Source organism: Capsicum annuum, unplaced genomic scaffold (assembly GCF_002878395.1).
Source record: "Capsicum annuum cultivar UCD-10X-F1 unplaced genomic scaffold, UCD10Xv1.1 ctg2352, whole genome shotgun sequence".
Taxonomy (NCBI): Eukaryota; Viridiplantae; Streptophyta; class Magnoliopsida; order Solanales; family Solanaceae; genus Capsicum; species Capsicum annuum.
In genome coordinates, this window is record NW_025829669.1 from 608431 (window position 1) to 627766 (window position 19336).

At 30.7% G+C, this 19336-nt stretch overlaps 1 protein-coding gene across 1 annotated transcript in view; it reads right to left on the minus strand.

Moving 5' to 3' along the window:
* LOC107854621 (cytochrome P450 87A3-like) overlaps positions 1 to 18571 on the minus strand; it is a 23393-nt gene extending 4822 nt beyond the window's left edge. Inside the window, exons 1-3 of the mRNA XM_016699645.2 lie at positions 18348 to 18571; positions 17062 to 17383; positions 2702 to 2848 (exon numbers count right to left, since the gene is read on the minus strand). Of these exons, the coding sequence (XP_016555131.1) occupies positions 2702 to 2848; positions 17062 to 17383; positions 18348 to 18541 (663 nt within the window). The 5' untranslated portion in view covers positions 18542 to 18571. The remainder of the gene's footprint in view (positions 1 to 2701; positions 2849 to 17061; positions 17384 to 18347) is intronic.
* Between the last annotated feature and the right edge of the window lie 765 nt (positions 18572 to 19336).

Below are 19336 nucleotides of genomic sequence, written 5' to 3' on the forward strand. Positions count from 1 at the left end.
TTTTTTTTTCTTTTTTACTCTTCTATCTCTATCTTTTATTTTTAAAAGACAAATATCTATATCATATATATATATATATATATTCAAAAACATACAAAATAAATAGATATACAGATCTGCATATGTATTTACCGTAAAAAACATACATATATATATATATCTGCATATGTATTTACAGAAATACATATCTGACTTTCATGTATATATAAACATACATGACACAAAATCTCTATAATAAAAATGTCAATTATATACATATACATATAGGTAATAAAAAATACATTATACATATCTTAAACAGTAAAAGAGAGTAAATAAGTACATATGTTACCCTCTAAAATGACATAGAATGTACAGTTCAAAGATAAATCCAACACCGCATAAAATACATATAGCTCTGCATATGTATTTACAGAATACATACCTGATCCATATGTATATTCTTATTTTATATGAGTCACCTTTATATTTCGCAAATACATATGAAGATATATAGTATAGTTATGTTTGTTACTGTTTAATATGAATATGATATATATTTCGTAAATACATATCAGGTCATATTTGTATTTTTTGTATAGTAATATACATATGGATCAGACATGTATTTTGTAAATATATATACAGAGTTATATGTATTTTTTTGTAATGTAATATATATTATGTAAAAGAAAACATATGCATACTACGTATTTTGTATTATATTTTTGTGAAAAGTACATGTAATATAAATTTATCTCATTATTTTGTTCTATAGGTGTTGCGTGATCATATATTCATGGCAAGAATACTTTCAAGGTTTGCACCACATATAAAATGTCATTCCGTCAGTGATATTGAAGAACGCATTAAGACGATGTTATCAAAGGAGCAGTACATGAGTTTTTGTCATAAGAATATTTGTAGTGTCTACATGAATAAGAAGAAATGTGTAGTTCAAGCGCAATTAGACAGATGTATTATGTCACAAATGTATTATAATTTTTTGGGGGGTATGTGCATGTATTTGTATTTTGTATATATAAATGCATATCTATATGTATTTTTGGACGACATTGGATTTGTCTTTGAACTGTTCTATGTCATTCTAAATGGTAACATATGTAGTTATTTGTATTTTTTTACTATTTAAGATATGTATTATGTATTTTCTGGTTACCTATATGTATATGTATATAGTTGTCCTTTGTGTTATAGAGATTTTGTGTCCTATACGTTTATATATACATATGAGTGAGATATGTATTTCTGTAAATGCATATGCAGATACATATGTATATTTTGTACTGTAAATACATATCCAGATCTGTATGGCGATGTATTTTGTATGTTTTTTGAATATGTGTATGTGATATACATATTTGTCTTTTCAGTATAAAAGTTAGAGATAGAAGAGTAAAAAAACGGAAAAAATTGAAAATATAAAAAGAAAAAAACGAAAAAAAGAGAATTGAAAAAAAAAGGAAGAAAGAGAAATAGAAGTGTAAAAATAAAAGAAAAAAAAATAAAATAAAATAGAAAGAAGAAAATGAAAATAGAAAAAGAAAAAAAGATATGAGAAAGGGAAAAAAAAAGAAAACTAAAAAGGAAAAAAAAGAGAAATAGAAGAGAGAAAATGAAGTGGAAAGAAAAAAATGAAAAAGAAAAAGAAATCAAAATAAAAAAATAAGATGAAAAAAATAACAAGAAAAAAAAGGTAGAGATATAAGAGAGTGAAAGACAGTAATGACGTTTTATTTTGAAATCTTGAAGATCATGGAGATAATTATCTTCAAATATGAAAAAGAAAAAAAAAAAGAAAAAATTTTAAAAATAAAAAGCGAAAAAGAAAAAATAGAAGAGAAATAGAAGAAATTTTAAAAATAAAAAGCGAAAAAGAAAAAATAGAAGAGAAATAGAAGAGAGAAATTAAAGTTGAAATAAAAAAATAAAATAAAAAAATAATAAAAAAAATAAGATGAAAAAAAGAGGTTAAAGATATGACTATATTTGGGGAGTTGAAACAGTGGAGTAGAAATAGAAAAATATAAAATAGTGAGAGTAAAACATGCACTTGTTTAGTTAATGAGTAAAATAATATTACTCTTGCTATAAAATGTAATTTTATAAAAATATTGCTATTTATTGTAATTATAGTCTTAAGTATGCTATTTTATGTAATTTTTCCATTAAATTTAACCGACTGACTGCAGTTGTCCATCTTTTCAAATTGTGGCTTTAAAAATGACCAGCCCATATCCTTTTTCCCTAATAATTATGTGACTCAAAAGTTTCTCATTAATTGTAAAATGGGAAATATTGTATGGTTACAAAAATGTCAGGTTTTGGAACAAATCTAATAAGGAAATAGTATGTCACATAAACTAAAACAAATGAAATAATGTTGGTTATAATATCTGATTTGATTTAATTTAACCAAAAAAATAACCCGATTCAAAATTTAAAATTCTATGAATACTGATAAGGTAAAGAACGTTTACACAATCATTATATTGTAACTTGTTATAGTAATAGGTACTCCATTTTATTTTCCAGGTTAATAATCCACTTCTTAAAGAACGTTTACACAATCATTATATTGTAACTTGTTATAGTAATAGGTACTCCATTTTATTTTCCAGGTTAATAATCCACTTCTTACTAAGTGTTAACTATAATTATTATGATATGGTTAGTACATAAAAGTTAAACTCATAAATACCTGTAAGCATTTGTGATAGACAGTTCCAGGAAAGTCTAAAGGGAAAGAAATTAATCCCTGTATAAAAGCTACAAAATTTTTGCACACATTTTCGGAGTTCTCACAGTCATAGCTAATAAGTTTCTTTCCAGTTATATCAAATATCATCTGCAAAAAAATTAAATAAAATATATTATGCTGTGAATTCATATTTAAAAAAAAACTTGTAAATTCGAACTCATAAATAATAAATCCTAAATTCATTTATGTGTAGTTCTAATTTAATGGGAAATTTTAGAGGGTGGATAAACAAGACATCTCTAAGGCGTTCAATGGAGAATTTTGGAGGCTAAAGATATCCATGTAGTTTACATTAGGGTGATTAATGACTTATATGATGAAATCAAGATTCGAGTAAAGATAAGGAGAGAAGACTCGAAGCTCTTTTCAGTCGTGACGGGGTTGCGGTAGGGATCAACTCTTAGCCATTTTCATTTGTCTTTGGTGATTGATCAAAAGAAACGACATATATCAGGGGAGGTTTCATGGTATATTTGCGGTGATACAATATTGAACTTTTGTTTTATAAGACTCGTAGCATAGTTACTGATAGGTTGGATGTTTGGTGACAATGTTATTTTTTGGGTTTGATAAAATCTGTATTTTACAACAAGAACTTTAAATAGACGTTCAAAACTAATCATATGAACAATCAAATGAAGTTGTACCTCTGTATTCACAACTTTGAACTTCAACAATAAGTTCAACCCAATTTATGAACATCAACAAAATCAAATTCAATTTTTTTCTTTTTTGCAAAAATAGCCAAACCAAACGTTTAGAAAAAGATGAAGATTAGAAGATTCAAGTCCACCAAATTCACAGTATGTCCTTAAGGAAATTATTTCCCTCAAGTACCCGATGTTACGAAATACACCCTCCCAAGATAAAATGAATCATTTTGACAAAATAGCAGTACCTCAAATTTTATCGAACTACGAACGCACTCAACGATAGTAAATCATATTAGAGTTTTCCTAGAAAGAGGTAGGGGTGTGCAAAAACCGAACCGACCGATAAACCGAATTGATAAAAATGTTATTGTGTTAACAATTTTTTATTGGTTTTATAAGAAAATTTATTGGGTAAACGGTTCGATTTTGATTTTTGCTTATTGGGTTATCAGTTAAACCGATAACCCAACAAGAATACACTAAGTTATTGTTTTAGCCCTATTTATGTTATACATATATATATAAATCTCTCTCTCTCTCTCTCTCTCTCTCTCTCTCTCTCTCTCTATATATATATATATATATATATATATATATATATATATATATATATTATATGCACTATTTATTCATAATTTAGTGATTCACAAAGTATTCACCTATTCGGTGCAACAAAGGCACAATATAAAGCTCGATTATTATAGTATTGGAAAGTTTGAAGCATTTATAGCTTCCAACAATTAGGATTCCATTTTTTTTCGAACTAACATTCAGTTCAAGTTTGAAGATTCTTGTAAACTAAAATGCATTGCATAGGATTTTGGCTATAACTAAGATTTTATTTTTTAATATTAGTTGTTACTATTTCTATTTTATAAGTATTTTCTTATTGGTTAAATCGAAACTGAACCATTAAGGACCAAAAACCGATAAGAAAATATCTTATTGGTTAGTTATTGGTTTTACTTATTTAAAAATTGAAAACAGATAAACCAAATCAATAACACATAAAACCAAACCGAATCGACCGATGCACACCCATAGAAAGAGGAGAATTTTTTTCCTTCAAAATTTCATGTCTATACCTAATTTTTTTTAGATATTTATAGCCATCAAAGTGTTGCTTCATGAAGAGAAGCAATGGTTCAAAAAGGTGCAGCCCTTTAGAAAAGGTACAACTCTTCGAAAAAGTTACAATCCATTGGAAAGGTCATAACCATGCAAACTGAAAATGTGCCTATTCAAATTGCATCCTTTCTCTTGGTGTCTTTTCAAAAAAAATACCTATTCATTTTCCATTCACACCTCCTAAAAAACTAACCGCCCCCCAATATGAATGGAAAATGACTATTTTATAAAAAATTTACGGACAAGTGTGTGATCTACAAGCAAAGACTAGTTGCATCTGGATAAGTAGATTTTTCTTCACACTTTCTATAGTGAACTTGCATCGGATGCACTCGGTCAATCGGTAGATGTGATGTCTTTGAAAAGTTGAGCTTTAATGTACACCTATACAACACAAGTCACACAATCAATCTTATACCATTTATGATTCTCATAGTTCTGTTCGTTTCAGCCATGAACTCGACCTGATTGATAGTGTTAAAATTTTGATGTTTGTAGGAAGATAGGAAAAGGAGAAATAATCTAAAATCTCATTCAGGACTCAAAAGAAAAATAAAGCACCTCCGAAGATTGAGTCAAGATGATGTACATATTTCACGGGTCTTGTCCAAATACATCAAAAGGCCTTTAATACTCAAAAAGAAAGAAAATCATCTCTAAAGATATTACAGGATATTGTGCATAACTCATGGGTCTTGTCCAAGTATATCAAGAGGCATTAGATGAAAAAAATCTTCTACTCTAAATAGGTTGAGAAAAATCTCCTTTGAAGTACTATAAATAAACATGTCATTCCAGGAAAGGAGAAAAAAATCTACTGCATTAATTAGTGTGCTTAAATCATGAAATTGCTGCATCTCCATTTTGTGTATATAATGTCTTAGTTAGATTTTTCTTTATAGTATATAATGTCTTAAATCATGGAGAAAAGATCTACTGCATTAATTAGTGTGCTTAAATCATGGAAATGTTGCATCTCCATTTTGTGTATATAATGTCTTAGTTAGATTTTTCTTTATAGTATTTGCTTATTTTTGGAGATGAATATTCCTTATTCAATTTACTACAAATAAATACCCGTTGGGCTGGTTTGTAACTTTCAATGGCTAGTTGTAGTGCAATCACTACTATTTAAGAATTGAAAGTCAAAGGAAGAGATACACACTTGTCTCAACCTTATCTAGTTCTTTTCTCTAATTTACTCAAGCATTATATTCTTTTAAAGTATTATTTCAAAGTGTGAAATAAAGGAATAGAGTATGAGTCAAAGCCAAAAAGCTTGACTCAATCTTGTACTTTAATTTTATTCACAAAGAACTAGTAGAATTCCTTACAACCCAAGGGGACTAGAGTAAGACCTATTAGAGATCCCAAATAGTATAAAACATCCGTGTTATTTACTTTCAGCAGTTTAATTTTTGAAGTTTTCATTACTGCAATCAATAGACGACTGTCTATTGGAGGAAGTCGTCTGTCTGGTCGATAAAGGAGTAATTCACCCTCATCTTACTATTTTCAATTGATATCGGAGCCTCATCTCAGATCATCATATTTTCTTAATAGCAAGTAAGTGAAAGATTTATGGCAGGACATCAAAGTAGTGAAGCCATATTTCAAGAGGGACTTTCAATATGCTGACCACCCTTTTTAATGGTCTATACTATGTTTAGTAGAAGGTAAGAACGAAGAATTATGTTTTATCAATGAATTATGAAGCCTGATTAATTATTCAGAGTGCGCTAAGGTCCTTTCCAAAAATAATGAAAAGAAAGGTGGTAAAAAAACTCTCACTTTTGACTACACAAAGAAGCAATTGAATATTATGCAAGCAACTGTTAGAGCAATCTATTTGCTTCATTGAGATCTTAGTGAAAAACAGTATGAGAAAATAGCCACTTTAAAAACTGCTAAAGAGATATGAAATAAGATGGAAGAAATCCACGAAGAAACCAAAAAGGACAAAAAAAATCAAAAGGTCTCCAGCTGCTGGGATGAGGAAGAAAATTCAGACCATGTCAACAACATTGAAAACAACTATTTCATAGAAAATGACGAATCAAGTCAGGTAAGAATCAACTCAGCCTTGAAAAATTCACCAGTCATAGTATTGTCAGATCAATCGACCAAGTCAACTTACAGATCTGACAGTGACACTTGTAACAATAGATTTTATAACTGTGTAGGATCTCAAAAGTCAATTAACTCTAGTAAGTCGATCAAAAATAATAATCACAGTCATAATAAAAAATATTATAACTACAACAACTCTTAACAATTAACTAACTCCAGTCAGTCGACTAAAGAAACCAATCACAATTGTAATACATATCATACAACTACTAAATAATGCTATATTTTATGTTATCACTGTGGTAAGCTTAGTCATAAATATTATAACTGTAAATTTTGATCTAGAAATCTAGACAAGTGAATTTGGAGACTCAAAACTGAGTCAACAAATTCAAGAACTAATCATAAGGGGTCTAAGAACACTTTAAGTACCTTGGAATAAGTAAATAATTATTTTGTAGAAAATCCACTCAAAATATAAAAGGGAAATGATATCTCAACAAGTGAACGTTCAATTTATAAGGAACGAAAGATTAACTAATTTGAATAAAGTTGATGGATTGACCATCACTAAGGCTGATCATCCAAACTGTTACCTCCCATGATTAAGTTGAACTTAGAACAACCCTAAAACAATGAAGAAGTGATCATTATCACTCAAAAAGAACTCTTTATAAAGTCGTAAATACATGAAGATGCAAAAGTTGTTGGCTCAAATGATGAAATAAAATCAAGTGAAATTATCGACTATGATGAAGTTCTTTTAATCGATTCGACTCCTGCTTGACTATGCTATTACAAAATCTTTAAGGTATGAATGAGAAAATTTTCTCAACCCTAGGTTCTAAAAAATGCTATGCTTCCTCATCATGTTTTTAAACTTCAAAAGACCTCTTCTCTTTAAAACATGTTCCTGAAGCTTGGTAAGAGAGATTGAGTAGCTTTTTCACAACTTTTTGATACAACTTCTTTATCAAAGGATTTTTCTGATATTATACGTAGGAACAATAATTCTATGTTATGCAAGGAATGTTCTGATCCAATAAAATTGAGTTCAAAATGATCTTGATGGGAGAATTAACACTCTCCTTGACACTAGAAACACTCCAGCTGAAGAAATCTTTCTTGGTCAAAATAATCTCCTAAGAGCTCATTGAAATGACTGGTATGCCATAGTACCCCTGTGAGTACTAATTATGCACTTTCATGACTTTTAAAGAAAATATCGTGGTATGAGTGACTCTTCTCTTTACCTTACAACCAATCAACTAGGTATACTAATTAATGTGTGTATGTATGCTATTTCTATTAAAAGTATCACTAGAAAATTATTTGAAACCATATTTCGTGTCATTTGATAATATAAATAATTTTTATTCTAAAAAATTCTTAGATGTAGATTATGCAAAGTCAAGAGTGATGGAAAAAAACATCATTCGCTAATAGGGAATTCTCCCATATCGTGGAATAGTAAAACATATCTGTGTTTCTCTCTCCCTAAATATGTCCCTATTGATCTATGTTGTGTTCAATATTTTTGGATATCATTTGCTTAGTGATTATAATACCTTTTAAAATAGTGTGAAGTCTTTTGTGACAATTCTAGTACCTTTTGTCTAAAAATCCATGCATCTCTCTAGACCATATTTATAGTATCTTTTCTTAACAAGTCTTGTTTAAAAGGTAATTTTGATACCATGTTAAGTATTCTTTTTATTGGTAGATATGTTATTAAAACATCTCTTGGAAAAAAGTTTATTTTTGCTTTTTTAATCTATTGATAGTAGTGCAAATATTTTCGACTGATTTTTATATTTTTCAAAAAAGTGTAAAAGTGTCTTAATTAATGAATGAGATGATTGATGTACACATCTTTTCATGTTTCTCCTATTTTTTCATCTGCCACTGATTGGATATATGATACTTTTTTATGGCATTGATTCATTTCCTAGGCGACTTCTCCTATCTTGTCCTACATAATTCTCTCAAATCTTTCGTCCTTTCTCTATATCTTTTTTCCTCATGACTAAGCACTCTAAATGTCCTCCCTCTCGTAGCCAGAAAAATTCTCTCTTTAAAGATAAAGAAAAGATAGTTTCATCGGTTCCACTAAACTCTGATGTCTTCGACTAAACCCTTTACCCTCCACTGTTTTCTCTGGTTCTTTTCTGGGTAAGCTCTCCCTTTTGTTGATGTCTCAGAAAGTTCCAAAAGAAAAGAAAAAATTCGACTTTAATTGCCGTCTTAATGTAAAAGCTGATTTTTGGAAACCTACAAATGAAACCCTACTTGTAGATCTAGGTCTATTAGAATCTCTACATTATCATATAAAAATCTTATTTGAATTTCAAAGATGGGAAAATCTATTTTCAAATACTCCTAAGATTGCATATGAACAACTTATCAAATTGTCTATGCTATTATTCATTTCATGCGCTCTGGTGAGCTTGAAATCCTAGTGCTGGATAAGTGTATCTACCTTGATTGTACCATGTTTGATACTTTGTTCGACATTAATTGCTCTGATTTTTCTACCTCCTTTTCCAAAAATCCTTGGCCTTCTGATTTTGATCTCTTTTGAATAAGCGAAAAAAATTATTATTCTTAACAATTCTGACCCCTTATCTTCTGCTCTCAATTTAAAGTTTTTGTCATTTGAAATTCGTGTTATTACTCATATTGTGAGTACTACTCTTCGTCTCCGTGTTGGTTCTCTCTTTACTCTATCTCAGCCAGATACTCTGCTGACATACTGTCTTATCTCTCAGTGTAAGATAAATATCTCATCTTTCATCGATAATCATATGATAGAAGCATCTCTTGATTCGTCTAGCCTCTCTTATGGTCTTATTATCTCTTGTATCTTAGAAGCTAGCAATATTTCTCTTGAATCTATTCCCTCTGTTATAGTCAAATAATTCTACAACTCTAAAGCTTTTTTTAGTATGGGATATGTATTGCTTGATGATATTTTGGTTTCTAAATTTGAAGGTCGCTCTACTAGCACTCTTTCATCTCCCAGGTCTAAGTCCTCTCCTCCTCTTGTTTTCAACTCCCCCCCTCCTAAAATTGTTATTCGCCTGACTGAGATTGATTTGATGTTGGACTCTATCAAGGATCTCCTCCTTGCCTCGTACTTTTATCTTGAAAAATTTAAAGATGTCAGCAAGAAAACAATATCAAATGTTGCTCTTCTCAGGCTAAGAATGGATCAGCTAATCAGGGAGGCCACAAGATAAACTGCCTTCACTTTCTTAGTAATCACCGGTCAGTTCGTGAACTTGAAGAATGCTGCTGCTAAGACATTAGCTTATTTTTTTTCTTGTCATGGAAATCCCCTTCCTTCTTCTTAAACTATGTTAAGACTTGTATTTTGGTTGTATCAGGGCATAAGCCCCTGAATAATTTATGTTTTCTCTTTTTATACATGCATTGTCCTTGTCTTTGCTGTTGTGCTTTTTTTTTATTGATGTCAAAGGGGGATAATAAGCTAAGCTACAGAGTAATAGTCAACAGTGCAACAACTAAGGGCGAGTCAACTATCAAGCTAAATAGGGGGAGTACCCTACAAAAAAAGTCAACTATCTCACTTAATTAAATATTGTCCTCCATAAAAAAGAGGGAGATTAATAGTGTTAAAGTTTTGATGAATGATTTATGATTTATTTATAGGAAGATAAAAAAATAAGAAATAGTCAAAACTCTCATTCAGGACTCAAAAAGGAAGCAAAGCGCCTCTAAAGGTTAAGTCAGGACAATGTACACAATTCATGGGTCTTGGCCAAATATATCAAAAGGCCTTCAATACTCAGAAAGAAAAGAAATATCTATGAAGATATTACAAGATGTTGTGCATAACTCATGGTTCTTGTCCAAGAATATCAAGAGGCATTCCATGAAAAGATCTTCTACTCAAAATAGATTGAAGAAAATCTCCTCAGAAGTACTATCAAAAGGCATGCCATTCCAGGAAAGAAGAAAAAAACTGTTGCATTAATTAGTGTGCTTAAATCATAGAAATGCTACATCTTCATTTTGTGTATATAATGTCTTAGTTAGATTTTTCGTTGTAGTCTATGCATATTTTTGGAGATTGAATATTCCTTATTCAATTTCCTAAAAATAAAAATCCTTTGGGTTGGCTTGTAACTTCCAATGACTAGTAGTAGTCCAATCACTACTATATAAGCATTGGAAGTCAAAGGAGGAGATACACACATGTCTCATTATTTCTCTAGTTCCTTGTTCTACTTTACTCAAACATTGTATTATCTTAAAAGTTTACTGTGTAATTAAAAAGTGAGGAGAGAAACACATAGTTGGTGGGCCATTGTATCAAAGTATGAAAGAAAGGGATAGAGTGTGAGTCAAAGTCAAATAGCTTAACTCAATCTTGTACTTTGATTTTATTCCCAACGAACTAGTAGAATCTATTGTAACCTAAGGATACTGAAGTACGACCTATTAGAGGTCCCAACTAGTATAAAACATCTGGTGTTATTTATTTTCAGCAGTTTAATTTTTGAAGTTTTTATTACTGCAATCAATAGTCGACTATCTGTAGGAGAAAGTCGACTGACTGGTTGAAAAAATAGTAATTCACCCCCTCTTACTGTTTTCACTGGTTTTTTGATAATTAAAGAATAGACCTTTACTATACATGATTCCTAAATGTTTAATACTATAGATCAAACTATTTGGTCAAATTTGCCAGACTTGGAAACCATTTAAAAGCTTCAAACCATAAACCTTATCGTTATTTCCTGAATATTGTCTTTATCATGAGAATGAGTTGAGTATAGTGATAATGTTGAACCGCTAGTCATAACTTTATTTGATCTCCTTGAAACTAACTCTTGATATTTCCTGTCTGTTAGGTAGAGTTACTATCGTGATAACTTGTCCTAGGCCGTAAACCCATTTCCTTCGATGATCTCTCAACTCCCTCTCTAGATAGGACTTTTGTAAGTGGATCCGACACATTATTCTTTGACCTTACATAGTCAGTCATGATAATAAAACTAGAGAGTATTTTTTCAACGATATTATGTCTTCATCTTATATGACAAGATTTACCATTATAAATCATAATCCATGCCCTACCTATTACCGCTTGACTATCATAGTGTATATATAATGGTGCCAAAGATTTAGGAAAATAAGAAATAACTTACAAGAAATTTTGAAGCCATTCAGTTCTTCACCCATTTTATCTAATATGATAAATTCAGATTCCATTTTAGATTGGGCAATACATGTCTGTTTGAATATTTCTAAGAGACTGCTCGTCCAACTAGAGTAAATATATATCCACTCGTGAATTTTACTTCATTCAATTTGGTGTTTTAATTTGCATCACTATATCCTTTAATTACGGTTGGATAATTGTTATAATGCAAAACATAGTCTTGAGTATATTTTTTTTTTAAATAAAACAAGACTAGCAACCCATTTTTTACACAAAAAATTTATGGTCGATATAAGTAAAGACGAGGAAAAAAATTAAGACCTGTCCCAAACCCTTTAATAACATAAATCCGACCACGAAAGCAACTTATAAAATGCCTAAAATCAGATTAGGTAATGTTAAAGCTTCATCTTCCTCACAGTTTCTTCCATCTTGTACCACGAAATTCATTTTCATGGAGCTTCTCCACAAGAAACTGAAAAGTCAAAAGAGTAAGAGGAAAAATTGTTCCTCATTCAGCTCAACCGATACTTAATTTGATCCCGTCATCTATAACCGCCGATTTAGACAAAATGGTATTGGGGTATGTTTTATATACGTAAAACACTTTTTATTGTTGTTTAATGAGTCTAATTGAGATTATTCGTGTACCGATTTAATTTACTAGTAGTGCATTCTATGTCTGGTCGCGTACAATTCATGATATACATCAAACTTTTCAATATTCTTGTGTATTTTAATTGAGAGTCACTTTCACCTTCATTCTTTTGAAGTGAAACCTCATTTCTAGTGGAATCTTGACAATATTGAAATTCAAATACTTGAATTGGTCAAGTACCTTTTCTATGTAATGAGACTGTCACAATGCCAACCCTTGTGGAGTTTTATGAATTCTTATCTCTAAGATCACATCAGTAACTCCAAAGTCTTTCATATAAAACTTGCTCTCAAGCATTTGTTTTGCAAAATTTATGTCAAAAATGTTTTTACTCATGATCAACATATCATCCACATACAAACAAACAATAACTTTGTGATTTGGAGTGTTTTTAATGCAAACACATTTATCATATTTATTTATCTTGAAGTCATTTGCCAGCATGGTTTGATCAAACTTTGCATGCCACTATTTGGGTCATTGTTTTAGTCCATAAAGTGACTTAATAAGTTTGCATACTTTGCTTTCTTTATCAAGAACCATAAAATCTTTGGGTTGTTTCATGTAACTTTCTTCCTTCAATTCTTTATTTAAAAAAATTATTTTCACATCCATTTGATGGATCTCAAGAGCATATACCGCCGCTAATGCAACCAAAATACGAATGGACATTATCCTTATTACAGGAGAATATGTGTCAAAATAATCAAGACCTTCTTTTTGTCTAATGTCTTTCATAATAAGTGTTATCTTGTATTTGTCAATAGTGCCATCATCTTTTATTTTCCTTTTGATGATTCATTTAGGACCTAAAGGTTTATTTCCTAGAGGAATATCAACCAACTCCCAAGTATGGTTACTCATGATTGAATCAATCTCTCTATTGATTGCCTCTTTCCAAAAGGATGAGTTCGAAGATAACATCATTTTAAAAAATATTTTAGGCTCATTTTTGCAAAAAATATTACAAAATCTGATCTAAAGGAAATTGACGTTCTTTGACGTATACTATGCCTTGGATTTTCATCATTAAGTAAATTCTCCTTTGTTTTATCTCGAGGTGATTTAGACCCTCCACTAGACAGCTCATGTCCAGTTTTATACAGATAAATGTATTTAAAGAATTCAATATTATCTGATTCAATTATCACATTTTCATAAATATCCATATGTTTTATAAACCAAAAATCGACATGCTTTACTATTTATAGCATATCTGATGAAACACAATCCATAATTTTTGGTCCTATTTTTACCCTTTTAGGTATAGGAACTTAGACTTTGGGTAGACACCCCCACATTTTGAAATATTTCAAGTTGAATTTTCTTTCATTTCATTTTTTATATGAAATAGATTATCTTGCTATGGGGGACTCTATTGAGCATTTGATTTGCTGTAAGGATAGTCCCCCCTCCCCTCCCCCAAAGTTTCTTTAATATTTGACTTTTTGTTTCCGCAATCCCATTTGATTGAGGTGAATATGGAGCAGTAGTTTGATGGTAGATTTCATTTTCTAAATATATCTCCACAAATGGAGATTCATACTCTCTACCGCTATCACTTTTTATCATTTTGATCTTTTTAGTCAATTGATTTTTAACTTCATTTTAAGTTGTCTAAATGCGTCTATTGCTTCATCTTTACCATTTAGCAAATAATAAAAGTATCCGGTGTAATCATTAATAAAGTTATGACATACTTTTTCCCACCACGATATGGTGGACTTCGTATCACAAATGTCGGTACAAATTAAGTCTAAGATATTGAAATCCCTTTGAATAGAATACTTATATTTCACCATATTTGATACTTTGATTTATTTCACACGAAATTAGACAACACTTTTAAACTAATTAATTTTTGTAAGATTTTGTAATTGACATGTCCTAAACGACTGTGTCACAAATTATTTGACTCTAGCAAGTAAGAAGAAGCCTAGCTTTCTTCATTTCAGTAACCATTATATCAAGTTTAAAAAGGTCCTAATCGAGGTAGCCCTTTCCTACATATGTTTTATTTTTTTTATTACAACTTTCTCCAAAATAAACATGCTTAAAGCAGTTTTTAACGAGAAGTATTGTCGACACTAAGTTCTCCACAATAGTAGGAACATAAAGAACAATATTGAGACTCAACACCTTGCCAGAAGTCATTTTTGGGTTTTTCTCCCACTTCCTTCAACCTTGGTTGTTGCATTATTTTGCAGGAAGATCACTTCTTTGGGACCAGCAATATCAGAAGTAGAGAAAACTTCTTTATCCGTATAAACATGTTTAGTAGCTCCTGAATCAAACCACCATTAATTTGAATATTCAACTAGATTGCTTTCAGTGATCATAGCACACAAATTTTAAATCTTTCACATTATTTTTGACATGTATATCTAATGTCTTTCCTTGTGCTTATTCAGAACTTGACTATTTAGAGCTTTATGACAAACATCATTATAATTGTAGCATTTGCCTTTGAACGTTTCTTGTTCTGCTCTCTCTTGTCTAGAAGACTTCATCTTTTTTATTATTTGGAGCATCATCCTTAATAAGATTTATAACCATCACTGATGATTTTGCATTCAACTCATTATTATCTTCTATCTTGGAATGACTCACAAGATCTTTCAAACTGGATAATTGATTTTCAATCATTATTTCATCGCAAATATGAGGATCTATACTTATGAACATTTGCATTTCAAGTTTGGTCAGACAAAATGACATCTTTTGCTGCCATTCTTTAAAGTTCACACCAGAATTTTTTCTGATTTCTTAGTTGTTTCCATTGCTGGAGTAATATTTGAATGACTTAATGACACAACATTGATTGTCGTCGGAAGAACATCATTCACAACCTAGTCAATTTGTTGTTCAGATTCATTCGTCATTTTCCTATCAATCTTTAACATACACTTTAGTATTTTAGAATACTAACAATAAAGACTTTAATCTTTAGCCAACTTATTCCTAGTCAATGATAAATTTTTTATATCTTCAAATAATCAATCGAATAAACTTTAAAACTTGGCAAAATTTTTATGACTTTAAATCAGAGTTAAATTCAAATAGAGTGAAAACTCATAGGTTTTAAACTCTAGAAACCAATACAGAGAGTTTAACAAATCGGTGAAGTTATTGTATTCTTCAAATCGAATTCCCACACTAATTTCTTGGTGAAGTATCTATATTCTTCCAATCGAGGAAGTAGAAATCAAAAGATTTTAGTCTCCACAAAATCAAACTCAATACAGATTAACCAAGTATTTGATTTATAAATGGGGATAAAATTCTTTTTTCTTTCACCAAACAAGCACTAAAATAAATATTTTTATAACTTTCTTAAGATTGTTATTTTTTCGATTTAGTAAAATCTGTATTTTACAACAAGAACTTCAAACATATATTCAAACTAATCATATGAACAATCAAATAAAGTTGTACCTTTGTATTCACAACTTTGAACTTCAATAATAAGATTAACTCAACTTATGAACATCAACAAATGATGTTAAAACAATTTCATTATTTTTTTTGAAAAATGGCCAAACCAAACGTTTGAAAAAATACGAAAATTAGAAGATTCAAGTCCACTGAATTAATGGTGTTTCCTTAAGAAAATTATTCCCATCAAGTGCTCGAAGTTTTCAAATATATACTCCTAGGATAAAATGAATCACCAAGATAAAATAGCGGTACCTTAAATTTTATTGAACTACGAACGCACTCAACGACATCAAATCACAATAGAGTTTTTCAAGAACGAGGGGAGTTTTTCCTCTTCAAAATTTCATATCTATACCTGAGGAAAAAATTAGGTATTTATAGCCATCTAGGTGTTGCTTCATGATGAGAAACAATGGTTCAAAAAGGTGCAACCCTTCATAATAGTGCAACTCTTCGAAAAAATCACAATCCATTGAAAAGGTCATAACCATCCAAACCGAAAAGGTGCCTGTTCAAATTGCATTCTTTCTCTTTGTGTCTTTTAAAAAAAAAAACACCTATTCATTTTCTATTCGCACCTCTTAAAAACCTAACAGACAGTTCCTGGAGTCAAAAAGATTTAAGTTGGACAAAACTAAAGCAAATATGTAAGTGTCGTTCGGTGTGAGGTATAAGAGATAAGTAGTCCCGAAATAAAATGAAGGATCATTTTATCCCATGTTTGGTTGGTGGTATTAGTCAATACTGGGATAATTTATTTCACCATTTACACCATAGTGATGGGATAAATTATCCCATATGTATGGTAGAATAAGTTATCCTGAGTAATCCCGAAATAACAAATTCCGGGATTAATTATCCTGGAATAACTATTTCCCAACAAAACGACCCCTTAGAGTGAAAGGTCATAGTGATGTGATCACTCACGAGGCAGATAAGGAAGTAAGGATTGATACATAAGTTATCCCCAGGAGAAGAAGTTCCAAGTATCTTGGGCTAATAATCCAAATGAAATGGGGAAGATTGACGATGATATTACATCATATTAGAACACGATGGATGAAATAGAGGCTCGTGTTCAATGTATTAGTTACTTGATAAGAATATGTCAGTAAAACTTATAAGGTAAGTTTTGTGAAAATGCCCTGAAATTTAGACTACTTACCTTGGCTGTTGCTTCCTTCATCTCAACACTCTTCTGACTTGACCATCTATTCAAGTTATTATTTGCAGTTTTCTCAACCTCAGGCAACATTTTTTTCAAACTTTTAAGGCCAAAAAGATTTAGTACCATATTTTTCAGGTACTTGTACATAAAACCATGTAAAGATCCAACATTTTGCCTTCCAAAAATCTCTGTGAAAGTATGTGGATACCAACTTTGAAACAATTGTCCCTCTTGTTGGAAGATGAAATAATTAAAATCAGGATCAGTGGATACTATTATTGGATGTCCCACCAAACTAGTTCGAAATATGGGCCCGTACCTGATTCATAATTTAGATGTTGTTATGAACGGACAGAAAATAAGTAAACCACAAGTAAAAGAAAAACAAGAAGATACAGATTTACGTGGAAATTCTTGCGAAAAAAATCACGGGTAGAGGCCGAGGAATTTACTATAATGGAGAGAGAGAGTACAATATTGGAGGCGATAGTCTCAATTTCATGTATATGAGAATAACCTGAAATAACCCACTAAATCGCACTTATATAATACGTGCGTACAACTAGGTCTTAGGCCCAAAAAAACATGAAGGTATTACAAACATGGATCACACTGCGAAACTTTTAGGGCCGAATCAACAAAAATCGGATCGCAACTCTAACAGATGTTGTAAGTAAATATATGTGCCTATGTATACCTTTTTTCTTTAGCATATACTCTATTATGAATAAGGCCAAAGATAACAAATTTGTTGATCATTGGATCCATTAGAAAGAGTAGTAGGTTCAAAAGTCCACCAAAGGATCTGTCAAATTATATTTGAGAACCTGGCCTATATCTATATAAAGTACGATAATTTGGAGAAGAGGCTTATGCTATAAACTTGTCTTATTTTCTTTGATTATCTTTATAGTACTTTTCTAGAACCTTCCTTTTCTATTTTTTTTTTTTGCTCTTTTGGTTATTTGAACAATCTGTCCCCACTGTGTACAAAATAAATTTTATAGCTAAGTCCAAAAATTTCTTTTCCCTCCACATGTCTAAAAGTAGATAAAGGAATTAAGGAAGAGATATGTCTGACGTTATATAAATTTAAAATTCTTCTTTAACATATACAATTTTCCTAGCAATAATGTTAGAAGTAATGCTAACTTGCATTAATATTGATGAATAGGTGCATGACTTAATTATTATAAGTTAAAATGATTTGATGTAAACATTCTGTAGGAATAAGTTTATACAGAATTATAGGTGGCATGAGTAAAATTAAATTAATTAATTACCTTTGCATCCTCTCCTTCACAAAAGGAGGAATATCAAATGATGTATTTGGTGCAAAGAATTGAATAGTCTCACCAAGTAATGGCCAACCCATTGAACCTGGTGGGAGTTTCCCTTTGAAATTAGGGTTCCTCCAATGATGTATAATTGCTATAACAAGTAAAGATCCAATAATATAAATACCAAGTGACAACATTTTCTTGGAAATTTTGACTAAATTAAAGAGATAAAAATGTGTTGGTTTATGATCAGAGGAAACTATGGGAGACTATAAATAGGCAGTGGAATGATATAATGTACTTACTTAAAAATTAATTAGTATGATTACTAATTACAAATAATTAGAATAATTAATTATTTTATAATTGGTCCATACTCTCTCTATGTCCTATTTCTTTTTTCCCCTTTACAAAAAAAAATAAATGAAAGTGTTCAAAATTTTCACATACCGTTCGTCATACCATTGATCCATTCATAATTATGACAATAGGGCAGGGGCGGGGCGGGGCGGGGTGAGGCAATGCCTTAACGTGGCAGGGCTGGGTATGGCTTAATGAATTAGACCAGGGCTTTTAATGCTCTATCTATAATCACAAGCTACAAATTCTCAACGAGTTTAAAATTAAACAATTGATAGTTAAAAATATCCGGTTAAAGCAAACTTATTTAATGTTTTTTTTTCTCATATCAATAATGAAAGACTCCTCAGTTGAAGAAATGCAATTGCAGTGCTAGTGCTTTAAAAAAACTCGTCCTTCAAAGTGAAAAATAAAGAGGAAAGTGAAAGATAAAATAAATTTAGCGCGGGATGGGGTGGGGGTGAGGGGGTTGGTGTTAGCGGCGCGGAGGGATTAAAATCTTAGCGTGTCAAGGCTTGACCTGCGGTAACTAGCACGATTGGTATTCCAATCCATTTATACATTTGTTGATAGCAAATTGTCTTGTATTTGACTTTATCCTTAATTACATCATATCACAACTTAATTTATCA